At 43.9% G+C, this 11311-nt stretch overlaps 1 protein-coding gene across 1 annotated transcript in view; it reads right to left on the minus strand.

Moving 5' to 3' along the window:
- LOC114610746 (1-phosphatidylinositol 4,5-bisphosphate phosphodiesterase beta-1-like) overlaps positions 1-7589 on the minus strand; it is a 204224-nt gene extending 196635 nt beyond the window's left edge. The window contains exon 1 of the mRNA XM_028755354.1: positions 7491-7589. Within this exon, the coding sequence (XP_028611187.1) occupies positions 7491-7589 (99 nt within the window). The remainder of the gene's footprint in view (positions 1-7490) is intronic.
- Between the last annotated feature and the right edge of the window lie 3722 nt (positions 7590-11311).

Genomic DNA, 11311 nt, shown 5'->3' on the forward strand with positions numbered 1-11311 from the left:
TTATATTTATATTTATATTTATATTTATATTTATATTTATATTTATACAGAGACCCAAAGCATCAGTCAACAACCATCCATCGGTCCCATTCCATCTCTGCTGTGACTTACTACTCACAGGGAACACTTGAAAAAGAATCACGTAGCTTCAGGTTACCAAGCTGGCCATAAGAAAGCAAACTCTTCCTGTTCCATTTAAATACCACCACAGGCAAGTACAGTCTGAACATATTTATTGATGGGATAAATTCAAGGGAAATATTCAAGATATTCTAATTGCCAGTACAAATTAAGCTAATGCACTGGAAAAGGACAATGTCTGCATCAGGTGTTATGAAGGGGAAATGGGCTGCGGTTAACCCAGTTCCTTTGGGACACAGGTTGCCACTGAACTTTTCTCATTAAAATGGTTACTTTGTATTATGTGACAGCTTCCTCCATGTTTACATGTTATAGTAAAAAAAAAATACTAAATTAAAAACACAGTGAAGGTTGGGGAAGAGCCAACTGATACAGCATCTGGTTAGTATATACAGAGACCCTGGATTCAGCCTCCAGCACAGAAACAGAAATGAAGGGAGGGAGGAAAAAAAGGAATGAAAAAAATATAACCTGACACCTGTGTTCTATGAGCCTGCTGTGCAGTGCAGGTAACTGCCTGTGTGCATTACTGTCTCTGGTTGAATTCCTAGCACTGTTTCTTCCAGTGGGGCACTCTCCACTCCTGCTCCACTTTCCACAATCAGCCTCAGGACAGATAAGGACCTAATCAGGGGTCATCTAACCTAAAGATCAACCACTTTTGTTGTTACTGCTGAAGGGAGGGTCAGTTTTGGCAATAATAAAAAATGCTGTCGGCTGAAGTGGTTTGCTTTAGTTTCCGTTCAAAATAAAAATAGCTGTCGTGGATTAAAAACAGGCACAACCGTCTGTGGAGTTACTAGTCATAAAAAGCTACCCAGAGGGTAGGGATGGAGTTAAGAATGGACTCTGGATCTTTTCAAGCCGGCCAGTAATGATGTCTCTAGAGAGTGTGCTGGTTACAAGCTCCTGACTACTCCGTGAAAACCAATGTACCAGGACACATGACTTGTATTTATTTTTTTCTTACATTAATGTTCCACTGTGATGTAAACCTTAGCTCTCCTTTATCGTCTCCCACAGAGAAAACTATATTCTTGTGTTCATTTACATTATAGTCACTATTGATTGGGAACAGAAAATCGGAGTTCTTTGGACAGACCAGAAATGACATATGCAGGTATTTTTAATTCTTTATCCAGTTTACATGTTTGGGTATGTGCCTGGGTATAGTTATATGCATCATATACATGCCTGTGGAGGGCAGAAAAGGGTGTCAGAGCCCCTGAAACTGACTTATAAATGGTTGTTAACAACCATATGGATGCTGGAAACTGAACCCAGGTCCTCTGCCATAGCAGCTAGGGCTCTTAACTAATGACCCATCCCCACAACCCCCATCTACTCCGTAGAGAGTGAAGAAGCCTTCAGCCAAAAACCCATCTCCATCTCCGTGCTACCCAACCTAGATCCACCTGCTGTAAACTTAACTGTTCCTTCCATTCCCCAGAACCTTTCCAAAAGGAATCTGCTGACTTCCCGCTTCGGACACCCTCCTCTCTGCTCCCTTCACTAATCCTGTCAGTATTATCTTGTTGTCATTATGGAAAGCAAAACTGATTCTACCGAGTACTGAAATTCTAGCCAAGCTCTTGTGTAGGACCCTGCCTTAGATGTGAAGTGCTTTTTAATTTTTTTGGTATTTTACTTAGTATTTTTATTGGGTGGACAAGGAGTAAAGGAGGATACAGCTTGTTTCAAATGAGAGGTGCCTTAATATAAATTAAGAGACTTAAGTTTTCTCAAAGGTTCCCAACCACTCACTCTAGACTCTTGGCTTCTGAATGGTAGGTTGCACTTACAAAACCAGGATGTCCCATGTAAAATCATACATGTGTACATGTGTGTTCATGTATGTACATGTATGGGATGTCTGTAATGCATGACAAAAAAAACTTCTAAATGGTCTGTTAACTGGCTTGCTTGTAGAAAGTGGATCCTGCTTTGAATTATGTGGACTCATTTTCCCAGGAATATTTGAAAATTTTACAAAGGGTAAAAATAGATATTTTTCCTCTTTAAATTATAAAATATAAAATTGAAACTCATATTAAATGGAATGTAGTAAAAGTCTGGAAATTACAGACTATAGTCTGTAGAATAAGAGTGGTTTATTACTTTACAGACTACTTTCCTAAAATCCATGTACCCGTGTCTATTTCTACATCTATAGTTTTCTTGTTTTTCAAACCTCCCTTTGATTGGGGGTTCCTGTGTGCCAGAAATGATAAAAGGAGATGCATATGAACCCAAGTAGATCTTCTGTGCTCTAAGAAATACAATAATACAATATTAATAATACAATATTAATATTACAATTAAGAAACATGAGGTTGAAATAGACTAGGCAACTTACCCACAATGTGACATGAATTTGGGAACCAAAAGTGATAAACAGAAAGAAAAAAAAAAAAGACAAGACAAGACCAGACCAGACCAGACCAGACCAGATCCAAGGCTGGGCTAGTGATCTATATATTTAATCCTAGCACTCGGAAGGTAGAGGGAGGCTGATCTTTATGAGTTTGAACCCATTCTGGTCTACAAAGAGACTTTCAGGATGGTCAGGGCTGTTATACAACGAAATCCTGTAAAAGGAAGAAGGAGGAGGAAGAGGAGGAGGAGGAGGAGGAGGAGGAGAGAGAGAGAGATGATGATGAAGGAAAAGAAAGAGAGAGAGAAGGAAGAGAAGGAAGAAAAGAAGGAGAGTAAAGGAGACTTCCCAGAGGTTGGAAGATTAAAACTAAAGCCCAAGGTTTGAAACATTGGCAGGCCAGAGTCTGTGAGGGGGAGGAATATTACACAGCTCTGGGTCATTCCTTTCCTATCTCCTGTTTAATTGTTGAGTAGCAGTTTCCTCTGACATTGAAACATTCTATTCTGCAGAGAAGTTTGTTGAACCAAAAGATAAACAACTAAAAGTAGCTTCAGGAAGTCCCTGAAACTGACCAAATTCACTGGGCCACTTACTCCCTAGAGTAAACAATAAAGACTACCAAGAGTCACTCTGGGACAAGGCAAACTGCAAAGAAAATTCACAGACAAGACCAGCTCCCTAAAAGAAGAAACCAACCAAGCTGCCTAGAAGAGGTTTATCCCAACAGAGTGGCTTGGAAAGGACACTCTCCAACCTATTAAGCTGTCTGCAGCCTGTGCAGTGTGCTCCAGGTTCCCAGCTTTTGTGAGTTGTCACCTAAGCTGGGGTAGGTTTTTGGTGATGCCTTTGAGTTATTTCTGCTTCTGCAAGAAGCCCATCACCTACATTCCTGTAAGTAATAATAATAAAGATTATTATTCACCAAGTTGTCTGTATTTGGTGTGTCATTGTTCCCTTTCAGGGTTAAATAGATATGTGTGTAGTGTCTTTCTAGTAAAAGTTTGATCTCATAACACCAGTCCCAGACAGAAGTCAAAACTCAAAGACAAAAAGGCTCTCTAGCTAAGATGAAGAAAGTAAATTACCATCCACCATCTACCTCACCACAGTTCCCATGTAACACCCATAGTACAAAGAATTGACCATGTCCCACCTTTAATCTGGTCATATGCAAATACAAAGTAAAAGGCTGTAATTTGCTTTTGTTGTTGCTGTTGTTATTAATAAACAGGTAGCTACAATAAGTCCATTCTTTCTCCTTTCACTGAGTCCAGGAAGACTGGATCAGCTTCGATGTCACATAATGTCCACAATGACTAGTTTGAAACTATTGCCATTCCAAACCTTCCCCTGGCTCCTACGGACTCCCAGATCTTCCTTGACACAACAGAGTGTCTGGGTGGCTGCTGCAGTGTCTGCAGAACCCAGCACCTGCTCTCGGCCACTTGATACCTGTTGTCATCTGTCAGGGCCTCTGTCTGTGCCAATCACTCCTAGAACATCCACAACCTTACCAGAACTTTGGTAAAGAACCAACAAATTATGCATGGCATAGCCCTGTCTAGGTGACATCTCCCATTTCATATGATGGTTAGCAAAACAGGACTAGTGCTTATGCTGTGTAGCACTTTACAATCCTAAACAGCCCACAGCATACCATTTTTAAATTCTCAGTATGCACTGTGATGTCCAATACAATAGTGAAATATCTATGGGATTTGCCCACATTCCCTCTTTATTGACTAGAAAGCAAGATTCTGCTGTTTTCACAGCAAAGCAGGTGTACAAAGGGCTTCTAAGCTGTTTGCAACGTTTATTTTTCTTCTAGATAAGGAGATGGGAAGTTCCCTTCGGGTAGAAACAGAAAGCATTCCTCCAAAACATAAAGGAAAGAAACTTCCATAGCTCTGTTACACAAAATCAAACCAGAGACCCTCTCAAACCTGGAGAAAAGGAAGAGAAAGAGGGAGGGACAGGAGGGAGAGAGGGAGGGAGGGTAAGAGGGAGGGAGAGAAGGAGGGAAAGGAAGGAAAATAGTAAGGAAGAATATACAAGAATGAATTCCTCTTTGCCTAACAACAAATCAAAAGAAATGTAAGAATGTGAGTTATTCATTCCAATCTGAGTATTGATGCTTCAGTAAATAACCCCAGAGGATCTAACAAGGCTGCCACTGGGGTGTTTCCAATTCCCAGATGACAAATGTCTCAACATGTAAGCATAGAGACAAAATTAAATTCACAAGCCACTGAATATTTATGTGAGCTAAGAAGCTACAGAACAGTTCATTCACAAACCTTCCCCCTGGTCATACACCATGTTGTTTCCCAGACGAGCACGCACCACCACCACATTAACTAAGGCCTTGTAAGAAAGGTACACCCTCAAGCCCTAGCCCAGAGCTGAATCACAAACAGGACAGAGATAGCAATACCAGGACTAACAGGACTTCTGGATTCTTCTGATAGGAGAAGGAGAATGTTGCTTGATCGTAGAGGATTCCCACAGACCATTATACTAAATGTGAAGGGGATGCAGTACTGCCAGTTTTATACAAAAGACAACAAAGGTTCAACACGTCTATTTGTCTAAAGTCACACTGCTGAGTGAGATAACCCAGATCTCTGATTCAAGATTTGGTTTTCTTTGTCTTGAAAGTGAAGCCTCACAGAGATGCAATAGAAACAGCCAAACAGATCAAACTGGCTTGGTGCTAAAAGGGGAAACTCAAACTAGGAGTACTGGAGAGGAGGATGCTCCGGGACTAGAAGAGAGGTACTAAGATTGTCTCCATGCCTACTAGTGAACGGATCAAAGAAAGCAAGAGAGCCAAGTGCCTGTAGCGTGCTTCTCTAAAGTCTAGTTAATTCGTCCTTGGGATGTAATCTGTTTTCTCTTTAAGAATACCTCAAGGCTGCCTCCCAAGTGTGTGCTTCCTTTGCACAGCCTCCCCAGGAACTCACTGCTGCCTTGATTGGAGAATTCTACCCACTTCTCCCTTCTCCTAGGGCTAGCTATTAGCTTCTCCATCATTCCCAGAGCATCATTTGATCTTGGTGTTTTGATGATTTTGGATCACTTCTATTTAGCATGTCCAGCCCATAATGGGAGAGCTTTTACCTACTTTCTCCATCATCCCCAAAATGTAGTTCAAGGTGGGCACTGATTAAGTGAGCTTGGAATGTTTGTGACTTAAGTACATGTAACACAAATCACCTACCTGGGTATCTATAACCTTCATTCTCAAAGTTATTTTCTCAAAAACTAGACTTTATGGAGAATTGATAAAATATAATTTAAAGACCATTAGTAAACAGAATTCCAGCGCTTATGGCCAAAACTACCTCCTTTTGATGCTGGGACTCTGCTCTCCTTTCTTCCCCTTCCCTTTCCCCCACACTGACCCCTTTTTGCCTCTCCCCTCCTCTTCTCTTTCTCTCCACTTTACCCTTTTCCTCTCTTTCTCAGATTCACCCTTCTGTTTGCTTTTTACCTAAGGATGTCTATGGACGAGAGCATTGGATTTGTTGAACTGCACTTTCCTTTTGTTTTCTTGACAAAAACAATCCATCTGTGTCTGATTTATTGTTTAGATTCTATTCCATTTATAACAGCCTCCTGTCCAATTAGACTGGGACAGAAAGGAGACAAGTGCAAAGCCCGTGGTAAAGAGGATGTGTTCACATCCTTGCCTACATCATTTGGTAATTGGCAAGAGATTTCAAGGAGGCTGTGGCTCTTTTCGTACTGCAAGCTCAGTTTGCGCTTCCAACTGGACAAAATATAGACACGGATGCACTCAGCTAAGTAATTGGATTCACTACCTGGAATATTTAAATTGTTTTCAGACACTGGAAATTGGCTTAAGAAGATTAAAGTAAAATACCCGGGAGGATAACAGGCTGTAATTTACGGAGGTGGGAAATCATCTCAGTTAGAAGACCGGTTCATTCTCTTGCAGTTGTTCCTGATAGGAGATGTGTTAATCATTAGTACTGCAAATTTCTTTAGATCTTGACAGCTTAGGTTTATTCGGATGAGTTGTTTTATCAAACCCATTGGATGGCACCCAGGAAGCTACATTGATAGTGTAGTGTGCCCCTTTAGCGTTTTCAATAAGAAGCCTTTAAGTGTTCTGAAGGTACCTACGGTGAAGGGAAGGGAGAGGTCATAGGAAGTCTTGGAGCTGGCCAGGATATCTCCTATACAGCAAAGGGTGCAAGTAAATCAGAGGATGAAGTTGTGGGTCTATTTCAAAGTGAAGACTTAGCAACCTCATTTCTCAAAACCTGGTCCTGTCTGCAAGCCCATCCTGCGCTCCTTGGCCCTAACAGCCCCTCTTTTGGTCACTAATCAGCTTCTGGTGTGCACTCATAACCCTTTCCAAGGCCCCTCACTCCGCAGCCAGGCGCTAAAGTTTGGCATCAGCGACCACCTGTCGGCTGTACCGCTGTGTCCTCTGCTACGTGGCCAGCATTAAAAAAAAAAAAAATACTCAAGGGCTAGCGATATCTGCAAGATTTTGGACCTGGATGGCAGGTAGTACTTCTTGAAAGAGAGCAAAAGAGGTAACCGGACGCCTTAGCTAGCTGAGGAGGTGTGGGGTGTAGGGGTGCGTCTAGTTCTTTCCAGCGCTATCCAGCTGGTCCTAACTTCATGCTCTTTCCAAACTCTCAGGACCTGTCACTGGGTAAAACCTGTCCCTCCTGCTCCACTGGCCCCAAAGACTTAAGTCCCTCAGGAGGTGCTGGCCAGACCCAGCAAAGATGTCAACTCTAAAACCCCTAGGAGGAAGACAGCGCGCGAAAAGCTACCACCCTCTGCCACCCACCCAGGCAGCTGGCAACCTGTGCGCCCCGGGCTGCCCGCGCCCGCTCCAGCGCCCCATTGCATAACGCGCCCCTCGCCCCACCCCCACGCAGCCCGCCCTCGGGTGCCCGGCCCGCACCCCACCGCGCCGCCCCTCACTTACATCATCCCACTTGACGAATTTGGTGCCCTTCTTGAGGCTGTCAGACACGCACACAGGCTTGAGTTGCAAAGCGTGCACTCCGGGCTGAGCCCCAGCCATCTGGGCTCATCGGGGCTCCGGGCGGCCCGGGCGAGCGCAGTGGAGACGGGACGCGGAGCTCCGAGCGCGAGCGGGCTTGGCTCTCGGCTCAGCAGGCTCTGGGCTCCGCTGCCCGCCGGCCTCCCGGCCTCTTGGCCTCAGCACCTCTGGCCCGCGCCGCTTAGTAAGCGGGACGACACGCGAGGGTAGAGCAGCCTGCCATGCCCCGAGCGGGACGCAGGGTCTGGAGCCCGCGGTGACTGTAAAGCCTCGGGAGACGCTGAGGAGCAGAGCCCGGCAGTGCGAGCCGCCCGCCGCCAGATCCTGCTCGGCCGCTGCCTGGAAGCGCACCATTCAGCACATCCTCTGTGCACAGAGGGAGCGCGCGAGTGACACGCTCCGGTCCCCTCCTCCCTCCGCTCCTCCCGCCCCTGCTCCGCCACCCTCGCTCACGGTCCTCCTCCCCCAGCTCCCTGCCCAACTTTGCGCGCTGGGTCAGCGACGGGAAGCGGGGACGCAGCGGCACCTCCCGGCTCCCGGGCCCCACTGCAGCCAACGCCTGCGCCGAACACCCTCTGAGCATGCCCGGTGCCCGAAGTAACGCTGCTGTTTGGGGGGCTTTCTGGGAACCTGGACCCGGTTACGGTTGGTGCTTAATCAGATCCTAACCTGTATGTAAAGGACGTTGGGGAGGAATGGGGAGAAAGCCCTAGGCTTTCTTTCTCTCTGGTGCTCTCCAGCCTTTTCAAAGAGAGAGTTCTTATTTTTTATAGAGGAGAAGCTCTTGAGAGGTTCCAGAGAAACCTCGCCCCACCAGAAAGTTAGCAGCCTATAACCTGGATGGCCCACAGTGTTTGAGAAATAAAAAGTTCAGGGTTGGGAGCAAGGGGGCGGGGAGATGCTTTTATTTCCCCAGGAAGATGAAAGGAGTGGGGCCTAGGGAAGGGTGGGAGTCATATAGAATTATTGTGTAGAGATAGAGGGAAATCTGTCTCCACGCACAAGTTTGATACTGTCAAGGATTTGAGAGCTTGTAGAGCAACTAAAATCTTCGTCCATCACAGGGGTAGAGGGTATAAAGTGGTAAATCTACTTTAGAAAATAATCTCTAATAAAGTTAAACATCATCTGTGTTACTTATCACACAACCCAGAAATTCTACTCCTAAGTTTTTGCTCAAGAGAAAGGAAAACATTCACAGACTTGTCCAGTAATGGCAAAGGCAACTGAAAATCTTAAAACGTCAAACAACAGGTGACTAGAGAAACAAACTTTAGCACATATGTATGTTCCCAAAACTAGAATACTATTTCGTGATGAAAAGGGACAGACATTCCAAAGCATACCCACGATCCTACAAAGTTTAAGCTTAGTGAAAGAAGCCAAACAAAAGCGTGCAACAAGACGCCCTCTGCAGGATCTGTAGAATAGGCCAGGTATCCGGTGGTGACAGGAAGTAGATTATGTAGGTACCTGTGGCCAGTGATGAGCAAAAAATTGGCATAAAAGGCAACCTTTGAGAATGATGGAAAGATTTTGTATCTGTGTATTTACATTTGTCAAGCCTAGTAAGACTAGACGCATAAAATGAGTGAATTTTATCTTAATAAATATTGCCATAAAGGCTAATTTTGGAAAAGAAGAAACAGTATAAAGAAGTGGCTCCAGTAAAATGGTTTCAGGCAGTCAAGACACTTGCCAGCAAGCCTAATGGCTAACTTCATCCCCAAACTCCACGTGGTAGAAAGATAGAACTGACTCCCCAACTTTGTCCTCTGACCTACACACCTACACCTTGGTATACTAGGGTATACACACACACACACACACACAAAGAAAAAGGAGAAACATGACTACTTTCAGTGTCCTTAGTTCTCAGGTTCTATTGCAGCAATGAAACACCATGACCAAAAAACAAGTTGGGAAGAACAGGGTTTATTTGACTTACGTGTCCAGATCATAATGCATCATTGGAGGAAGTCAGGACAGGGAATTCAAGCAGGGCTGGAACCTGGAGACAGGAGCTGATTCAGACCATGGAGGAGTGCTGCTTACTGGTTTGCCTACTCATGGCTTGCTCAGCCTGCTATCTTGTAGAACCTAAGACCAGTAGCCCAGGAATGTCACCATCCATAATGGGCTGGGATCTCCCTCATTGATCATTAATTGAAAAAAATGCCTTAAAGCTGGATCTCATGGAGGCATTTCCTCAACAGAGGCTTCTTTCTGATGACTCTAGCTTGTGTCAAGTTGACACATAAAACCAGCCAGTACACCAGGTCACTGTAGATCAAAGTTTATAAACTCAACCAGAAGACTACTAAATATATCTGAAAAGATAAGGGTGAATTCCAGTGCTAGATGGTTTACCTGATATGTATAGAATACTGGTGTGAATCCCACATACCAAGTAAATATACATTCATAGACTGACAGATGATAAATTATCAATAGATAAGATGGATAACCAGCTATATTCTTAGAGCTATCATAATTAAGGAGTTAGGACTCCTGTTATCTTTGGAGGCCTTGTTTTGTTCTTGAAGCAACTTCATACACACACACACACACACACACACACACACACACACACACACTGGCATTAAAAGACTGTCTTATTTCATTCTGGTTCTCCACTACCAAAGTACAAGATGAGTCTGATGCCCATAGTCCTTCCAAGTAGTGGCCTTGACTCACTAGCTATCTCACAGAAGGCCATGCCCTCAGATTGACATTTATCTTTATCGTCAATGACCGTAATAAGTCTCTTCTTCCAAGGCTCCAGACGATCTCAATTATCCTTACCGCACGCTCTACCAGGTTGCTCTGTTCTAGTCTGGTCTTTCCTTTTTTTGTTTCTCCCTCAATTATTTCATCATCCACTGATCTAATTATTGAGCAGAAAGCTTTAGTTGGAGTATCTTAGGAAGTTAAGATAGACTGGGGTTGCTCCCTAAAAGGTACTTTAGGAACCTTAGGCCAAAGCACTAGCTGAACGATTCCGAGCCATGCCATAATGGAATCCCTCCTATCCATCAGCAAACCCTAAATTGTTTAGCTGGCAACCATGCTTAGGGTTGAATTATGAAACTAATTATAATCCTTCCATTTTCCTCCACTGACCTTTGTCTGTAACTGCTTGAGAGGGTACATAAGGGAGTCAAATCTAACGAATAAGGTGGGCGCTTATATTTAATAAGGTTGGGTATTTCTCGGGGAACTCTCTCATATTTATATCCCTTCTCCTCTCTCTTCTTTCCCTATTGTTTGCCCTCTTCCCCTTCCTTACTTTCTCTCCACTGAATAGGACATGCAAAAAGAAGGAAGAGAAGAGAAGAGAAGAGAAGAGAAGAGAAGAGAAGAGAAGAGAAGAGAAGAGAAGAGAAGAGAAGAGAAGGGAAAAATAGTGTTCTTCCTGGACTCCATAAGTCTCTAAACCATTTCTAGACTTTCTGATACATGTCATAATACATATCTTTACAAGTTAACCTTTCCTGCTGCTCTTAGCTGATCTGCCATATAAAATAATTAACCTTTTGTACTGGTTAGATTTACAGTCAATATAGCCTAGAATCACTTGGACAGCCAGTCTCCTCTTAGTAATTATCTCCATCAGGCTGGCCTGTAGAGAAGTCTTTAAGGGATTATCTGCCTTGTTAACTGGTGCAAGAGGACCCAATCCATCATAGACAACACATTCCCTAGGCTGTATCCTGAACTGTGTGAGAGTGAAGAAAGGTATG

The sequence above is a fragment of the Grammomys surdaster genome, unplaced genomic scaffold, assembly GCF_004785775.1.
Source record: "Grammomys surdaster isolate TR1022 unplaced genomic scaffold, NIH_TR_1.0 129, whole genome shotgun sequence".
Lineage (NCBI taxonomy): Eukaryota > Metazoa > Chordata > Mammalia > Rodentia > Muridae > Grammomys > Grammomys surdaster.